At 31.5% G+C, this 18,239-nt stretch overlaps 1 protein-coding gene across 2 annotated transcripts; it reads left to right on the forward strand.

The window, feature by feature from the left end:
* The first annotated feature begins 10,811 nt into the window (after positions 1 to 10,811).
* LOC129285721 (isovaleryl-CoA dehydrogenase, mitochondrial) lies at positions 10,812 to 17,830 on the forward strand. Of its 2 annotated transcripts, XM_054921558.1 has the most exons (15): positions 10,815 to 11,075; positions 11,723 to 11,806; positions 11,893 to 11,950; positions 12,283 to 12,407; positions 12,510 to 12,554; positions 12,755 to 12,803; positions 12,904 to 13,013; positions 13,935 to 14,011; positions 14,593 to 14,643; positions 14,725 to 14,789; positions 15,524 to 15,678; positions 15,758 to 15,798; positions 15,876 to 15,930; positions 16,842 to 16,898; positions 17,426 to 17,830. In XM_054921558.1, exons 1-15 carry the CDS (start codon positions 10,980 to 10,982, stop codon positions 17,570 to 17,572), a joined length of 1,215 nt encoding a protein of 404 aa, XP_054777533.1. In that variant the 5' UTR covers positions 10,815 to 10,979; the 3' UTR covers positions 17,573 to 17,830. The 2 variants fall into 2 exon arrangements, with proteins under 2 accessions (XP_054777534.1, XP_054777533.1); XM_054921559.1 differs by lacking the exon at positions 15,876 to 15,930 and having other exon boundaries at positions 10,812 to 11,075.
* Positions 17,831 to 18,239: the final 409 nt, after the last annotated feature.

The raw sequence follows: 18,239 nt of genomic DNA on the forward strand, positions 1-18,239 counted from the left end.
GAATTGTTTATTTGCTGTGTTTTTCCTTTACCTTGAAGTTGTTTGGGTATGATGACACATATGGCTCTAGTCTTACAAGGGTTGTAAATTTTAAATACGGCTTGCGTATCATGCCTCTCTCTATAAACTCATATGTATAAATGAGGTTTCTTGATGTAATTTATCTTCTTAAAGAGGTCCTCTCATTAGCTTGGGATGGATATAGGTTAGGTGAGCCATATTGTGTCACGTTTAATTATGCTTTTGATCAGATCATAATATGCATGATTTTGTATGAGATACAACTGCTTTCACTTTACATGATTATTAAATTAACAAATCAAACCCTTTACTTAAAAACTTAAGTCATAATGCCATCAATTAATGAAAACTTGTCAAAACCCATATCACTCAAATGTAGGATCCAGTAAAGTGGATACATTTGGGTTATCTTCGTGAGACAAGCATGACTAATGGTGCTACTCACAAAGATTCATTATTGTCTAACTTAATTGAGATTATCAAAATGGTTTTGGATCTCAAGGCGTTAAATAGGATTGAACATGCTAGATCATATGATGATTGAATCTCATAAAGATCTAAGAGTTACATGTAATGTAATTGGTAAATGAGTTACCTATCTAAATAACTTAATTTTAAGAGTCCTGCCAAACAGACTTAAATTTAAGTAAAATATGGGTCTTAGCGCACTAATCAAATTTGAGGGTTATTAGTTTTAGTGGGAGATATAAAATTAACTTTGTGTATTTTATTGTAAAATCATGTCGACTAGTAACACTGTTACACTATCATTGCAATCAGTCCTTAATAAGGACAAACTCAATGGGACAAACTTTCTTGACTGGTTCAGGAACTTAAGAATTGTTCTTAAGCAGGAAAGAAAGGCTTATGTCCTAGATGAACCCATTCTTGAGAAACCTGCAGCCAACACTCCAAGCGCTCAAAGGGATGCTTACACAAAGCACACCAATGACTCGGTAGATGTAGGATGCCTAATGCTAGCTACCATAGTTTCAAAACTTTAAAGAGATTTGGAATACATGAAGGCTTGTGAGATGATTGAATATCTTAAGGAAATGTTTCAGCAACAGGCAAGGCAAGAGAGGTATGAGACCATAAAGGCCTTATACTCCTGCAAGATTGCTAAGGGTGCATCAATTAGCACTCATGTTTTAAAGATGAAGAGCTATATTGATCACCTTGAGAGGGTCAAATTTCCCTTAAGCCAAGAGTCAGCTATAGATTTAATCTTAAACTCACTCCGAGAAAGTTATGACCAGTTTATTATGAACTCTAACATGAATGACATGGAGAAATCCATTTATAAACTGCATAGGATGCTTAAAACTGTTGAGCAAAACATTAAAAAAAGGCCTAGCACTATTTTGATGGTTCAGAAAGGAAAGGGTATAAAAAAGAAAGGCAAAGGCAAAGGCAAGGGAATAGGTAAAGGCTCAGATGGTAAGACCAAAGAGTCGAACAAGCCCAAAACCAAGCCTCCAGCCAAGAAGGCAAAGCCTCCAAAGAAAGGAGTTTGCTTCTTTTGCAATGAACCAGGTCATTAGAAGAGGAATTGTAAGCTCTACCTGGAAGATCTAAAAAAGAAGAAGGATAGCGAGGCTACTCCTTTACGTATTTATGTTATAGACATTCACCTTTCTACTTCTTCTGCATGGGCATTAGATGCTGTATGTGGTTCTCACATTTGTACAAATATACAGGGTCTCAGAGATAGTAGAAAGTTAATAAAGGGTGAAGTGGACCTACGGGTTGGAAACAGAGCAAAAGTTGCTGCGTTAGCTGTAGGTACTTATGAATTACTTTTGCCCAATGGGCTTTAATTAGTTTTGAACAATTGCTATTATGTTCCTGCTTTGAGTAGCAACATCATTTCTCTTTCTTATTTGGATAAGGAAGGTTTTACTTCCATTACTAAGAATGGTAAATGTTCTATCTATCGAAATGACATTTTCTTATGCTAATGGTGATTTGCATTTTGGTCATTATCTTTTAAATCTAGAACATCCTAGTAATGAAGACATCTATAACGTAACTACCAAAAGAATCAAATTGAACGATTTGAATCCAACCTACATATGGCATTGTCATCTCGGCCATAAAAATGAGAAACACATTTCTAAGTTCTATCAAAATGGACTTCTCAACTCGTTTGATTTTGAATCTTATGACATTTATGAATCTTGTTTATTAGAAAGATGACAAAATCACCTTTTACTGGGCATCGTGAGAGGTCTAATGACTTATTGGGACTGATACATATAGATGTATGTAGACCAATGAGTATAACTGTCAGAGGGGGTTGTCTATACTTCATTACTTTTATTGATGACTACAATAGACATGGATACATCTACCTAATGAAACACAAATCTGAATCTTTTGAAATATTCAAAATATTCCAAAATGAAGTACAAAACTAACTTGGTAAGACTATCAAAACTCTTCGATCTGATGGAGAAGGTAAATATTTGAGCCAAGAATTCATTAATCATCTCAGGAGTTATGGGATAGTCTCACAACTAACTCTTACAGCAAGACCACAATGGAATGGTGTTTCTGAGTAGAGAAATTAGACACTATTAAATATGGTTTAATCCATGATGAGTCAAGTAGATCCTCCACCCTCCCTTTGGGGCCATGCACTAGAAACAACTACATTCACACTAAACCGCGTTCCATCTAAGGCAATTAATAAGACACTATATGAAATATAGACTGGGAAGAAACCTAGTTTATCTTTTCTCAAGATTTGGGGAAGTGAGGTTTATGTTAAGAAATAAGCCTCAGACAAGTTAGCACCCAAATCTACCTTTTTGTAGGGTATCCTAAAGAAACAAAGGGATATTATGTCTATAATCTTACCGATAATAAAGTGTTTATAATTCGAAATGGTATCTTTTTAAAAGAGAATTTATCTCTAAAAGAACCAGTGGGAGCAAGATACATCTTGAACAAATTCAAGAACATAAAATAGCACAGAGTCATAGATGGAAAACCAAGAAGACTGACAAGAAGTAAATGAGCCTACTCAAATAACACAAGGCCCACGAAGGTCTGAGAGGACTAGTATTTACAAATGAACATAAAATCTATAAAAGAAATAAATGACTAAGAACCTTTCATGTTCTGTTGTGACCCAGATCAGTATCGATCAAACCCTGTAGTAGCTCCTGTTGGTGAACCACCACCACTACTATTTATCATTATACTTGTCTCTCTTTATTTGCTTCCATCTGGACAGATAATCAGCAACAAGATTATTATTACTTTTAATATATTCAATTTCATAATCATAATAAGACATATCAGATTGCCATTTTATTAACATTTTATGACATAATTGGTTGTTTTTATTCCTTTATTCAACCAATGTTTTACTTGAGTATTATTCGTTCTTATAATAAATCTAGTATTAACAATAAATAATTCAAATTGGCATAAAATGCTTATCTATTGTTAATTTTCCTTTATTTCTTTTATATATTTTATGTTCATTTGTAAATACTAGTCCTATCACAGCAGTTATACTTATTGTTCTTGATCCTGGTAATAATTTTATTCCTCCTAATTTATAATATATTAATAAAGTTTTATTCATATTTTCATCAACTCTTAAAATACAAAAATTAGTGTTTATAGTAAATTTTAATTTTTGATAGATTAAATTTTCAGTTAATATTCCTAAAATACTATATTCAACACTACTTATTATTCTTCCATTAGTTATCAATAATTCTATTGGTGATGAGTTTCTTCCTTCTTGGAAATAAACTTTTACTAATAATTATACTCCTGCAATATATATTTCTGTTACTTCATCTTTAAATGGTAATTTATTAATTTTAGCATCTATTAAAGTTTTACTAATTAAAGGTATTCTCAATACTCCTTCTGTTAGAGTAGACTCTATAGGGTATTTCTTTTCTAATACTACGCATGCATATTTTTTTTATTTTTTGGATTTTACAAGTTTTCCTACTTTATTCATAAAACTTTCATTTTTTAATTCTTCAAGTTTTAAATTTAATTTTGAGTCCCTTATTTTTTCATATTGTTTTTGATTAAAAGTCATCCTTTTTTGAACTATTCCTTCTTCTGCACTTACAACTTCTTCATATTCATCATATTCATTATTGCTACTTTCATTTTCATCTTCTAGTCTATTCATCATATACGTATATCCTATTTCTTCTTCACTATTTTCCTCTTCAGTCTCAGTTTCACTAATTATTTTTAATTTATATATTTCTATATCAGAGTTATTTAGTTCATTTTCTATTTCAGATAATTCTTCATCATATCCTATAGGTTCTAAATTTTCTTTATAAGCTTCTTCCATTATTTTTATTATTTTCTTATCCTTTTTATTTGGACAGTTATGTGATATATGTCCTAGTTCTCCACAATTATAACATTTACATTTTTTAATTTTTTTATTATAATTTATTCTTCTTTTTCCTTTTTTCTTAAAGAATTTTCTTGGTTTATATTTTTTATATTTTTTATAATATTTCTCTTCTGGATATTTTTTAAGTTTTATTTCCAATTTCCTTTTCGTTCTTTTCCTTTCATATTTTTCTGGTTTGCATCTCCATTTATGTCCTTTTATTTTTTCTCCACATCTTAGAATTGTTTTATTAGTTTTATAATATTTCATATTTCTCCATGCATTTCTACATTTATCAGCTATATATTTTTTTAAAAATAATTCTCTTCTTCTCATAGTATCTACCTTATTTAATATATTTATTGGACCTTATTTTATATCATCTATTATTTCATCTCCTTCCGAAGTTACTTGATAAGTATTATAGTAATATTCTAATATTGTATCTGATAATAATTTTGGTAATTTTCTGTAAAATAAGTCTAAATAAAATCTTTCTTCTTTTAAATCTTTCAATTTTGCTTCATAATAATACTTTTTATATTCACATATAAAAGTATTTAAATATTCTGGTTTTAATAAATATAATTCTATTCATGTAATATTTTTATTGCATTTTTTTGTCTACTTATCTCATATATATCCTTAGTTAATCCTCCAAATTCTTTTAATAATATTTTCTGATATTTATCTATTAACGTAGCATAATATTCTCTTCTATTATTATAACTCCTATCTAGTTTTCTAAATCTTTCTCTAAATTCTTGGGATTTATTGTTCCACCAATTTTGTACATTTCCTAAAAATATTACTTCCATTAATATATTTGCAGTTTGTATATCTACATTTTTTTCTATTAATGCTATTAATGTTGCTTTTTCCCGTTCATCTATTATTTTGCTATTATCCAAATTACAGTCCAAATCCAACCATATTCCTGAATTTGATATTTTTTTACTTTCATATTGTGCTAAAGGTGTTGGTATAAATTTATTATTTTTTGGTATATTAAATGTAGCTTGAAAATGTATATTATTACATTCTATTTTATTTGGTTTTGTAAAATCAGTTTGATATTCTATTTCTTTTTCATATGGTTCCATCATTCTTTCTTCTCTTGGTTTTTTTGATACTCTACTTGATTCTACATTTCTATTATTATAGGATGGATCTTCCATATTCGATGGTATAAAGTTCTCAAGCATTCCATAAGGTTGTTGTTCATGAATTACTATTTGAGAATTTTGCATATTTATAAAACCTTCATTATAGTTATTATTTATTAGATGCTTATATTCTTGTTTTATTTTTTCTAATTCTTCTCTTTCTTCATTTTCTTCATTTTCTAATAATTTTTGAAATTCTATTTCTAATTCTTCATTTTGGCTTTCTATTTCACCTTCCATTTCACTTATTTCTTGTGCCATATTAATTTTAGCATTTTGTTGGTGTTTTTGCTGAATTTTCTTTCTGGGTTTATAATTATAATTTTCTAACATTATTTCTGCAACTCTATTTGCACTCTTCCATTTTTTCTCATTTATTTCATTCTCTCTCCTCTTAATTCCCTCTCTATTTCTATTTCTAATTTTTGTTTTATTTCTTTTTCCTTTTTCTTTGCATAACTTGTTCCATTTTCTCTATCAAATATTTGTAGTTCTAATTTTTCTATTTGTGCATGTATAAACCACATATTATTATTCATTATTTCTTGTCCTTTTTTTTTTATTTTTCTGTTTATATTCTTGTTTGTCTTCTATTTTCATGCATATCTTGTTTTCTTATTTTTTCTTCAGTTATATATTCATCTTCAACTATTCTCATCATATTTACTTGTGACCATTCATTTTCTAATTTATTATGAGGGTTTATTCGTAAGTATTCCATGATTCTATAAATATTATGATTTATCATACTTTGTTCTATTCTTAGTCTTTCTGTATCATGTTTTATTTCATCTAATTTTCATTACAATATTTCTTTATTTCATATACTGTTTGTTCTAAAGGTTTAGCATATTTTTAAAATCTTTTCATTTTTTCTCTAGAATTTTTTTTCTAATATTATTTGTACTTTTTTTGGTAACATTTTTATTATTTCTTTTTCATTAAATAAATGTTCTAAATCACCTATATTTTCATTTATATAACAACTTAATTGTTTTATTAAAAACATATTTGTCCAATTAGCTTGATTACTTATACTGTCACCTTCTTCACCTAATAAAAAAGGTACTAAAATACATGATAAATTTTCTATTGGTATATAAGAACTGTTAGTTTTAAATTTAATTTTATATGATAGATTAATTTAATAACTCACATGATATAAGAGAATATCATGTCAATTTTATAATTTAAGTTTATAAGATAAATTCGAATTAGATGTGATATCATTGATTGAATTTATGAGATAAATTTAATTATATTTTCGTGGGTCTTTTAAGTGAAGATGAAAACCCTTATCTATATACTATATATAGATAGGGACGTCCTTTATGAAGGATGAGAGAGTTAGAAAAGTTCTGACAGCAAAAACACTTTGAGAGCCATGAAATACCCTATAGAAAGGAAAAATAATGTTCAAAGAAGAACAAATATTGGGAGCATTAGCACGCTGCTCGAGTTAGAGAGCTCTTCGTGTTGATACCAGTAGAGGGAGCAAATCTACATTGTAGCTCTTGAGATCTAAACTCTTGAAGAGAACATGCGCCAAGTTTAAAGAATTAAAAGGTAACTCTTATATACACTTTAACTTAAATGAGTTCGTTCGGTCCATATCAAAATAGGGATTTTAAAATTTTAATCTTTTACTGCGTATCCCTATCCAACACGTACTTCCTTATGTCAACTTCTTCCATTCTTGGATTGCCTTCTTATGATTTTGTTGAAATGTCCCATTTCCTTTTTCACTTTTATGAAACTTCCTTACATAAAGGTGCCACCCTGTAATACCTTTCTCACTATTCTTTGCCCTATAAAAAAGAACAAATAAAATCAAGTTCTTCACAAGATAGCACCATTTTGATTTGCACAACTCAGATAGGGTTATTTACAACTCCCAATTCTTTATTATCATTTAGTCACTTGTTAATTAACACAACAAAACTTGTTCATTTACTCACAGTTTATGTTCATTTCTTTAACCTAGCTTGTTCATTTCCCTAACCACGCTTGCCCACAAATTGTTATTTGGCTAATGAACAACTCTAGTAACCTACTTAACAACTACTATTTGTGCAATCAACAAGGCTTACTAAATTCAAACTTCCTTAATTTATAGATAAAATTATTTTTTCCCAATATGAAACGGACATTTCTATGAAACCACTATCAAAATAAAACACAATTTAACTTACATTGATATGCTTCTATCACTTTCGCAATTCACAACGGTTCACCTTCCGTGAAATGCTCAATTGAACCCTCTTCCTCGTCAAACCTTAATGAACAAAAACCTCGTGCAACCTATTGGTCAGTCTAACGCAGATTCTTGGATAACAAGTTTGGCGATGAACCTTTGCTGATAAACTGTGTCAACTACCTGCCGCCTCTCCTCTACGTGCTTTAAAGCACCCAAGTTAACGTATGTGTATTCGAATGTGCTTTGAAGCTCTTGTCTACATGCTTCAAATTTTTTTCGCAACAGTCTTAAGGGCAACTTTGTCCTTTCACTTTCAAAATTAATTTCAGATTACGCCCTAGACGTGCAGTGAAATGTCGGAAACTTTGGGGCCTTCTTTTTCATTAACTTCGGTCAAGGGTCCCTCAGTGAAATTTTCCCTAATTTAAACACATAACAAAGCATGCATAGAGATGGAACTCTCAATATATCATACGAACAACATTCTTCTAGGCATAAAATAAAAATTACTTTAATGAGTGTTAATGCTGCTAACTTAGCTATCAAGCTTGAATCTCAAAGAAATGTAGCTCCTGATTAACCCAGCCTATCCTACCCAATTTATTATCAAGAGGTCTCATAGAAGAGAATTAATTATCAAGTAGTCCTATAAATTTCATAAGATACTCCTGCATCCCAAGTCCTACTCATTCACAACTTGATTAAAGGCATTTATAATTGAGCAACGAAAAAATGACAACTTGTAATAATAAGTTATAAATGCCTATTGCCCAATTGTAAATGCCCTTAATTAAGTTGTGAATGTGTAGGACTTAGGATTTATAAGTATTTTTTAAATTTTATGGGACTTCTTGATGATAAATTCTCTTTGTGGGATCTAGTTGTAATTTTTCAAAAAATTTAGTGCCCCTACACTTGCAAGCTTGTTGCTCTTAATATATTGTTAGTGGTATTTTAATCACACAAAAATATTTTGGGAGAATGACTGATAAATACCTCTTAAATAGGCAAATGACATAAAGGTACTACCAATTGTGTTAATTGTTATGAAGTCTGGAAGGACTTTTTTGGCAAAAATTTTTGTTACAAAATTACTTTTTTAACCTAAGAGAAACAAGCACTTGATTCTGTGCTCTCATCCTCTCCCCGACCTCAACTCTACCTTTCAATTGTCGGCATTAGCTTCCTCTCTCTGCCAGAAGTCCCAGGATTGCAAAATCAAATGCAAAACACTGAGGAGAAATATTTTAAAACCGTAAAGATAGAGGAATTCATTGCGAAGATTTTAAGAGGGGGACTTGGTGAGCAACTTGGAGATCAATTTAAAACAGAGGATGAGGGAGATGTCGCCATTGGCGATTTAGAGCTTCTTGAAGGTGTTGAAGTCGGTGCCACATTTATGCTATATCAAGAAATACTTAGGTAGATCGGGTGTATCACACCATTTATGGTCTGTCTAATTAAAATACTCCAAGTATTTAAATAAAATTGTGTGACATTTTTTTTGATTGATTTTTTTATAACAAAATGCACATTTGAGTTTTTGCCTTTTTTTTTTCCTCATTATCATTAATATCAGAATCATTTTATATTAAATACAATCTAAATGTCATGTTTTTAGCAGATAGATCATAAATGATATGACGCACTCGGTTTATCTAAGTATTTGTTATGTCATATTTCTACTTCATGCTGGCATTGTGGGACAGGATATCGGAGAGGACATTCCTCTGAACTTGGTTAGTGTTAGAGGTGGTGTCCTCGATGAATTCATTGACGCCAATGATGGCTAGAAATATTTTAAGGTTAAAGATACATATAACAAGGCCAAGCGCTTTGCTTGAGATGCAATGGTTTGGGACTGAAATCAGTTACCACTAGGAAGTCGGCGATCTTGATTTGTGCTTAAGGCTTATACTGTCTTTGTCAATGAGCCACCATCACTTGCTTGTACATTTGCTATGAGCGATTAGATTAGTTTTAAGAAATTATGTTGCATTCAAAAGCTCCAGTTATGATAAACCATAATAGTTTACCAATCTCAAAGCAGCGCTTGAGGGAACAAGCTGAAGCTGGCTGGGTGTTTGTTTCTCTTACTATCAAGATGATTAAAAAGGTAATTTTGTAACAAAATTTTATGCAAAAAAAGTACCAGGAGACTTCATAATAATTAATAGGGAGAATTTTAGTTAAGGATCACTTTAGAAACTTAATTTCATGTAGATTTAAAAAAAATTTGAAATTTTAATTCAGTTTAGGAGAGAAAAAGTTAAAAAAATTTGGACAATGGAAACATCAAAATACTTTTCACTTATTATGTAGAATTATTAATTGTTAATTTTTTTATTTTACTTGTTAATTTACAAATATGAGTTACAAATTAATGAGTAGATATGTCAATAATTATATAAGATTTAATATTAATTTTTTAATTATAAGAAATATCATCAATTGTTAAATTACTAACTTTACTTGTTAATTTAATAATATCAATTATAAATTACTGACATGTCTTATAATTTACAACTGATGTTAGTAAATTAATAAATAAAATTAATAAATTAATAATTAATATTATTTATTGTCTAAAAAACAGCTATAATTTATAAATTATATTAGTAAATTAACAAGTGTGGTAAAAAAATTAACAACTGGTGATTGTGTATAATAAGTTAACAGTATTTGGGTCTTTTCACAATTAAAATTCTTTTGATTTTTTTTCTAAACTAAACTGCAATTTTAAAATTTTTTTAGACTCACACAAAATTAAATCTACATGGTATTCTTAATTAAAATTCTCCCTGATTAATACAACTGGTGGTACCTTTCTGTCATTTGCCTAGGAAGTATTTACCTATGATTCTCCGAAACAATTTTACTTAAAGCATGATGGTCCTACAATTTAATTTCAACATTCTATAATTGTCAATTGTTGGTCATTTTCATAGTTCCTAATTTATGGTTTTGTGATTTTGCCTGATGAAAATTCTTCCATGATTTTGTGATTCGTTATTATCATTAACCGCATATAGAGACGAAATCGTCTTCAACTCATCTTATTATGTTTAAAAGGACGGAATCGGATAGAGATGAAATTGTCTTTCATAGAGACAGGTGCAATGCACCAACCTACCAGGCAGGATTTGGTTAGATAGTAAACTAGCTCTTCTTCTACCTTCCCGTGGTACCCTTCTTGCAGAGGAGGAAGATGCATAGGATCGTCAAACCCAAGTTTATTTTCAGAAGAAAACCTTTCTCTGCTGCTTTCTCCACCTCCTTACTCTTCGACGATACTCAGAAACAGGTATTCTGTCTCTTTCTAAATTGTATCGTTTGGGTTTAAGCTATTTAAGAGTTTTACTGCAACTTCTGGTTTTTAATCTGGTTTGTGGGATAAATGTGTCCTGGATTGAAAATGGAAACTATTGGTCTTGATACCGAACTACTCAGTGATTGTGAATGAGAAAAAGATCTGCCAAAATTTTAAATTTGAGATCAACTTTCTCTTGGTAATTTCACTGCTCTGTTGCATCGCGACTTTCTGCGGATTCTGTAGTGATTTTTGTTCCAGTTGGAGGTTGAGTAGCTGGCTTATTTTTAAGAGATAAAGAAAATCCGACGGCTTTTAAACATAATATTTAAGCTTGGCATGTCTGACCATGCATTCTGCAGAAATAAAATTTCAGTTTTGTTTAGCCGACCCCACTCGTTTGATAATCGTAAGATTTTTCATTGTCTATTCAAATCTTATACGCACGAAAATACTTTCCTCTTTTGATAATCTTTTTCATCACTTCATATTGGCTGTTTGTATTTTATATTTAAATTTGATCGGCCACTTTTTTGTGTTTCTTTCCTTAAAAATGTTTTAAATATGAACGTATTTGAAGATGGACTGTGTAACTTTCAATACCAAAGTTACAAATTAGAATTTTTTGTTGCGTTATGCAGTTTAAAGAAAGTGTTGCGCAATTTGCTAAGGAAAACATTGCTCCTTATGCGGCAAAAATAGACCAAACGAATTCATTCCCACAGGTTTGTATGAGGGTCCTAAGCTTTTGATGTTTATCAAAATGATATGTTATCTTTGAAATTCTGATTTCTAATTGGTCTAATGTTAGGAGGTTAACTTGTGGAAACGAATGGGAGATTTCAATCTCCTTGGCATTACTGCACCAGGTAGAGTCTTTTCTCCATCCTAACTTTTCTGCCTCTATTTCTAATTTATCATAAGAGATTGCATTTTTCGACTGTTGAAGCCTGGGCATTACACACACACTATGATCTAGACTTAGCTTGCATGTTCCTCTCTATGATTGTATACAATCGTTAAGACCTTTGAAATATATAAAGCCAACAATATGTCTCAACCATAAGAAAGAAAATTGTATTGTCCAATACCACCCTCCTCCATAAAAATATTGTAGATAATAGATTCATTGCAGACTATTTCCTATGCCATGAGTGGCGTGCTAACAAGCTTGTCCAAAGCTAATTCTTCACTCTTTCAGAGGAATATGGAGGCCTTGGCCTTGGGTACCTGTACCACTGTTTAGCAATGGAAGAAATAAGCCGTGCCTCTGGATCTGTTGGACTTTCCTATGGTGCTCATTCTAACTTGTGTATAAATCAGCTGGTACTTGAGTAAATCTTCATTTTACATCTCTTTCATTGTAAGCTTGATGATCTTCTGCTGAGCATTTTGCCCTTTCATCCTGTTTTTTTTTTTTTTGTTCAGGTGAGGAATGGAAGCGCTGCTCAGAAGCAAAAGTTCTTGCCCAAGGTTCTCACTATTTTAATGTTATTTGTTTTCAGTACATTTTTGCTGGCTTATCATATGACAGTAGATAATGTAAATAGATTTAATTTATTAGCTAGTAATAAATGCTCAGATATTATTTGCTAGGCATGCACTTCTAGTAATCGACTAATTGTAATTAGTCTCCTTCTCTTGGCTGATTAGTTTATATTTTCTATTTGAAGCTCATTTCTGGAGAGCATGTGGGAGCTTTGGCAATGAGTGAGCCGAATGGTAACTATATGGACTAAAACAGCTGTATCTTGCATTATTAAAAATCCCAGCGACGATGTTCAATCTGGCCTTTTTTTTTTTTTTTTTTTTTTTTGGGCAGCTGGTTCTGATGTTGTTAGCATGAAATGCAAGGCTGATCGGGTAGATCAGGGTTATGTAATTAATGGAAACAAGATGTGGTGTACCAATGGTCCAGTTGCTGAAACATTAGTATGTTCATTTAGCTCCATTTATTGTTTATTTACTTTATACTACTTGCCTCTCTCTTTCTCCAGGGTCACGTTGCCTAATAAATGACATGGTATTTAGGTAAACTACTCTCCATGCACTCACACAGAAACAGTGATATTTTAAAATGATCATTGTTTACTTGTTATATATTTCTTTTTTGATTATAATTAACTAATAAATGATATGATGTTTAGTTATATTACTCTCCAATGCATTCACACAGAAACAGTGGTGTTTTAAGATGACCATTACGTAACTTTGTTACGTATATTTTCAATTATAATTGGATGATTTTGGCTATTTGTATTCTCTTTGAATGCTTTGCATTTTTCAATACCTTTCTTTCTCATGGTTTTCACAGCTGCCATGGTTATATAGCCAAGTTAATTGAAACTTTTTCTTACATAAATTTTGTTCTTGATTAAAATCAAGAAAAGCACATGGTATTTTGGAAAGCTCAATATCTGCTAACTAGGATAGGTATGCCTCCTATTTTCCCCCCTTTTCTAAATGGAATAAGGACTAAAGAGTCAAGACAAATTTTGTTTTGGTGAAATGAGTGTGGGGATTGTAAATAGATGGAAAAATGTTTTCCTTGACAGTGCTAGTAATATAAGCAGTATTCTTGTTGGAGACCTTGATGCTAGTAAGGAAAACTGTGTCTACTTATTGGTTTGACTAACACTGCACAGTGGGCACAAACCTCAAGATGCCAAACTGAGTGCTTGTTTACCAAAAACCAGTGCACAACTGATAAGGTGCACCTAGTGCAGGGAAGAAATGTCCATGACCATCCATATAAGGCAACGAAATGTTATTCAGAATGAGATTAGCTCATATAGTGTAGATATATTCATAGTCATTATCGGAACATTTGGCTAATGTTTTGAAGTTGATCAGGTTGTTTATGCAAAAACAGACACAAAAGCAGGGTCAAAAGGAATTACAGCCTTCATTATCGAGAAAGGAATGCCAGGGTGTTCTCTCTGAACCTGCATAAATTCTAAGATATTAATGTGGATGTAAAACTCTTTCAATTCAGTTAAATGAAAATTATGTGTTCATATGCTGTTATGGCCCATCCATTTTGTGGGTTTTTAACAAGTCTTATCCTACTAGGTGGGATCGGCTATATAGATTGTGTGGGATCGGCTATATAGATTGTGGGTTTTTAACTTTTGAGGTATTTTGACCAGTGGTGCTGCTAAAATTAATGGGTTTTCTTTCCTTAAATCATTCAATTCTTGACTCATTAGTGGAACTTACCAGGTCTTTTGGCAGGAATGCAAAATATTTTAAATGATAAACAAGAGGGCATTGGAATAGTTTAGACATCAACTAGTTAGAGGTTTTCATTTTATGGAAAATTACCACTGTAATTGAAAAGGGGAATGTGGGGATGGGCATGTAAATGTTCATGAACACAAACAACGTGCATGCAAAAAATTAATAGAAAAATAAATCCATCTTACTTGTTTGAAAAGCATAAAAAAATTTCAATAAGAAAATGTAGATGAAAGTTTTATGTTTTTCTGAAAGCCTTTTCTTTTTGCTACAGCTTCAGTACTGCCCAGAAATTGGATAAACTCGGGATGCGAGGGAGTGATACGTATGTATGCATGTTTTGTGTTTTTGAGTCCATCTCCATAAACAACTTTCATATACTGACAATAGCAAATGTTATTCGCAGATGTGAGCTTGTCTTTGAGAATTGCTTTGTTCCAAATGAAAATGTTCTTGGACAAGAAGGAAAAGGTTTGCAATTGCTTCTGGAGTCATCTTTTTCAAAATAAAATAGTTTTTATTTAAAAAGGGTCTCAGAACAGTTGTGTTATGCAGCATATAAAAGTATGTTGCAAGAAAATTATCCAATTGGCGTATTTGGACAATTGTATTTGTTTGTTAGAGAGTTCTTTGAAGAAATCATTGGGAAGAGTCTACTTCTCAACTTGATCACTTGCTATATCTGAATATGAGTTACCCCATCTTGTCCCAATTATAAGGTGTCTTCTAAAAGAATTCTTTAGTCCTTATAGGTTCTTGTACTTTTTTTTCTGATGTTCCAGGTCCCTATACTTTTCTTTTATAGTGTTATAAGTCCCTCCATGAGCATATTATAAAGACCTAGAATACCAAAAAATAAAAATGTAGGGACCTAAAATATCAGAAAAAAAGGTACAGGGATCTATAGCAAAATGCGAGCAAAGTACATGGATCCAAAGTTATGTTTTTCTATTAATAATTCAACCACCTCTCTTTGGTTCTAGTAAGGTTAGAGGTGCCTTATAATAGGAACTAGAAGGAGTTTGTCTTCTGTCAGCTTTTTCTAGCAACACCTTATGTATTAATTTTTATTTTGAAATAGTATAACTGATTTTGCTTTCATTTGTTTGACTAATCAAATGAGACTTATACATGGTACAGTGTACATCAAATGTAGTTTATTAATTTCACCCCTCTTTTTTTTTTTTTTTTTTTTTGGGGCTCAGGAGTCTATGTCATGATGTCGGGGTTGGATTTAGAGAGGCTTGTTTTGGCAGCTGGTCCTTTGGGTATCATGCAGGCATGTCTTGATGTTGTTCTTCCTTATGTTCGACAAAGAGAGCAGTTTGGGCGTCCTATTGGGGAATTTCAATTTATGCAGGTTTAAATTTAAGTTTTCTTTAACAGTCCACATGGCACCTGTATGGAGCCTCATTCTGTTAATTGGTTAATAATTCCAGGGGAAAATTGCCGATATGTACACTTCTCTACAGTCTTCAAGGTACAAGATTGTATTGTCATGTTTAATATTCTGTTTATTGTTAATTGTTTTCGTGGAAAGAATAATCTGTGTTTTAGGTCTTATGTGTATTCTGTTGCTCGAGATTGTGACAATGGAATAATTAATCCAAAGGTACGTCCTGATATCCTGTATATATTATAATTACTCTGTCATTTACCCTTCTATTGAGATCTTCACGGTTGATTTCTATTAATGAACTTTTGACACATTTTGGCACTATTTTTGTGTTTTGTGTTCTATATTCTTTCTGACTTTATAAACTATTTACCACATGCACTTCTGTCAAATTAAGATTATCATGCTTTCTCTGGACCACGGCATAGGACATTGGTAATTACTTCACGATTATCAAAAGTAATTAGTTGAAACCTTAATCTCTTAGAAACTTTTACATCTTTCCAATTATTCACTCATTAAAAACGCCATCTAAGTACTTTGATGATAATAATTAAAATTCCAGTGCTTTATTCTTTTCAAAGAGAGTAATAAATGAAGTAAGGGTATAATTGGAAAAACAATTGTAAAAATTACTCAAGCATTATATTTTGGACCAAACAAAACTTCTAAAAGATGTTCTATATTGTGGTCTGGAGGGAATACTTTAAATGTTTCCTTATCTTGCATATTACCTTCAAGCTTTGCATAGACTTGTTCTAAATATTATCTCATACTAGTTTTACGGGCTATACTTTCAGCACTGAACTATATTTCTGTTTCGCCCTCTTTCCTAATTCAGGGTCCCCTTGATTCTTAATTCTGATGTGCCATTATTGAAATAAACTGATCTTGTTCTTCTGTTTGTAATCGGTTGTTGTTGCCAATTACTGAAGCATTTAGTAATTGTTTTAACAGTATTCTCTTATCCTGTTTTTTTGTGCTGATATTCTCTTATCAGATAGACTTGGTCTAACCTAGACCCTTTTTATCAAGCTTTCGCTTGCCATTTGTACTCAAAACGAGGCATTATTTTAACGGTAACGGTTTTGAACCTGGCGGTAGATTAACTTCCATGGCAACTGCAGGATTGTGCTGGAGTCATTCTTTGTGCAGCTGAAAGAGCAACTCAGATTGCTTTGCAGGTAAGTAAGATGACAATCTTTTTATTTATTTATTTATTTTTAACCATCTTTTTTTTAATATATGTCATATTTATATTAAGATAAAACGATTAGTACATAAACATAAAAAACCTAAGATACCTCTGGTCTTGATAAAATTGACACAACCACCAAATCATAACCCACAAGCATGAGTCCAAAAATAAACATAATAATTTGACCAACACCATCGGGAAGAGGTTGCCAAAGAAACTAGAATAAGCTCGCCTCATAAGGATTCTTTGCAATCACCTGTGACCCGAAGTAGCAAGATGTGTCATCAAGGACACCGGTGCCTCTATGGGCATTGATTTTAGAGCAACACTGATATGCATGCTCATAGGATTGCAATAAGATTATCATCCACCAAATATGCAGCATTACTTCTAACATCAATGGGATGGTAATCTCTATGACTTGCAAAAATCAGAAAATAAGAAGATAGCAATAGAACACTATGGGTGATGTCTCTGTCCTTGGACATTTATTTTTAACCTTCAAATGTGCAGGCTATACAGTGTTTAGGCGGAAATGGCTATGTGAATGAGTATACAGTTGGTCGTCTTCTTAGAGATGCAAAGCTATACGAGATTGGAGCAGGAACGAGTGAGATCAGAAGAATGATTATTGGACGTGAGCTCTTCAAGGAACATTGACACTGCCATGATCCTTGGTGGCTCTGGGCTTTTTAAATGTCAATAATTTTCAATTTCTTTTTTTTTTTTTTTTTTTTTTTTTGGGTTACAAGGCATTGGCGTCGGATAGCATAGAGACGAAACTCTTGACATGTGATGTTCAAACCAAACCAATTCAATATTTGTTCGTAAAAAAGGTTTAGTGATTTGAATTTCACATGAAAAATTAGTGAAGTTTGACTACGAAATATTCTGTAACTAAAATACCCATTTCTTTTCCTAGTTTTTTCAGAGCTAGATGTGTTTATAAAAGGGTTTGGAAATATGAATTTGGCATGAACATTTGATAAAATTTGACTGATAAATTTTCCTTGTCTAGGTACAAATTTTTGAATGTGTGACTACTGAGTCTATCTTTCATTTGTCTAGAGGTATTTTGGTTACTTTCAAGATTTCTTTACTTTGTAATAAGGAATTTAGGTTGGGTTCTTTTTTATTTTGTTTTTTTTAATTTTATTTTATTTCTAGGTTTTTTAAGTGAGTAGTGCTGGAAATTTGGATCTTTATTCTTTCCACTCATAATTTTATTTTTAATATGGGTTAGGTCGATCAATACTAACCCAAATGGGCAGACCTATTTGGTTTAGAGGTTAAATAGTCTGGGTTAATAAGTTTATTCATACAACAA

Source organism: Prosopis cineraria, unplaced genomic scaffold, assembly GCF_029017545.1.
Source record: "Prosopis cineraria cultivar Desert tree isolate PC_DT_omini unplaced genomic scaffold, ASM2901754v1 PC11, whole genome shotgun sequence".
Lineage (NCBI taxonomy): Eukaryota > Viridiplantae > Streptophyta > Magnoliopsida > Fabales > Fabaceae > Prosopis > Prosopis cineraria.

Excerpts from the sequence above, each read along its gene's own strand:
- LOC129285721 (XM_054921558.1), top strand. The coding sequence starts at position 10,980 with ATGCATAGGATCGTCAAACCCAAGTTTATTTTCAGAAGAAAACCTTTC. Across the intron at positions 11,076-11,722 it reads TCGACGATACTCAGAAACAG|TTTAAAGAAAGTGTTGCGCA; the intron begins GTATTCTGTCTC and ends TGCGTTATGCAG. Across the intron at positions 16,899-17,425 it reads CAACTCAGATTGCTTTGCAG|GCTATACAGTGTTTAGGCGG; the intron begins GTAAGTAAGATG and ends TCAAATGTGCAG.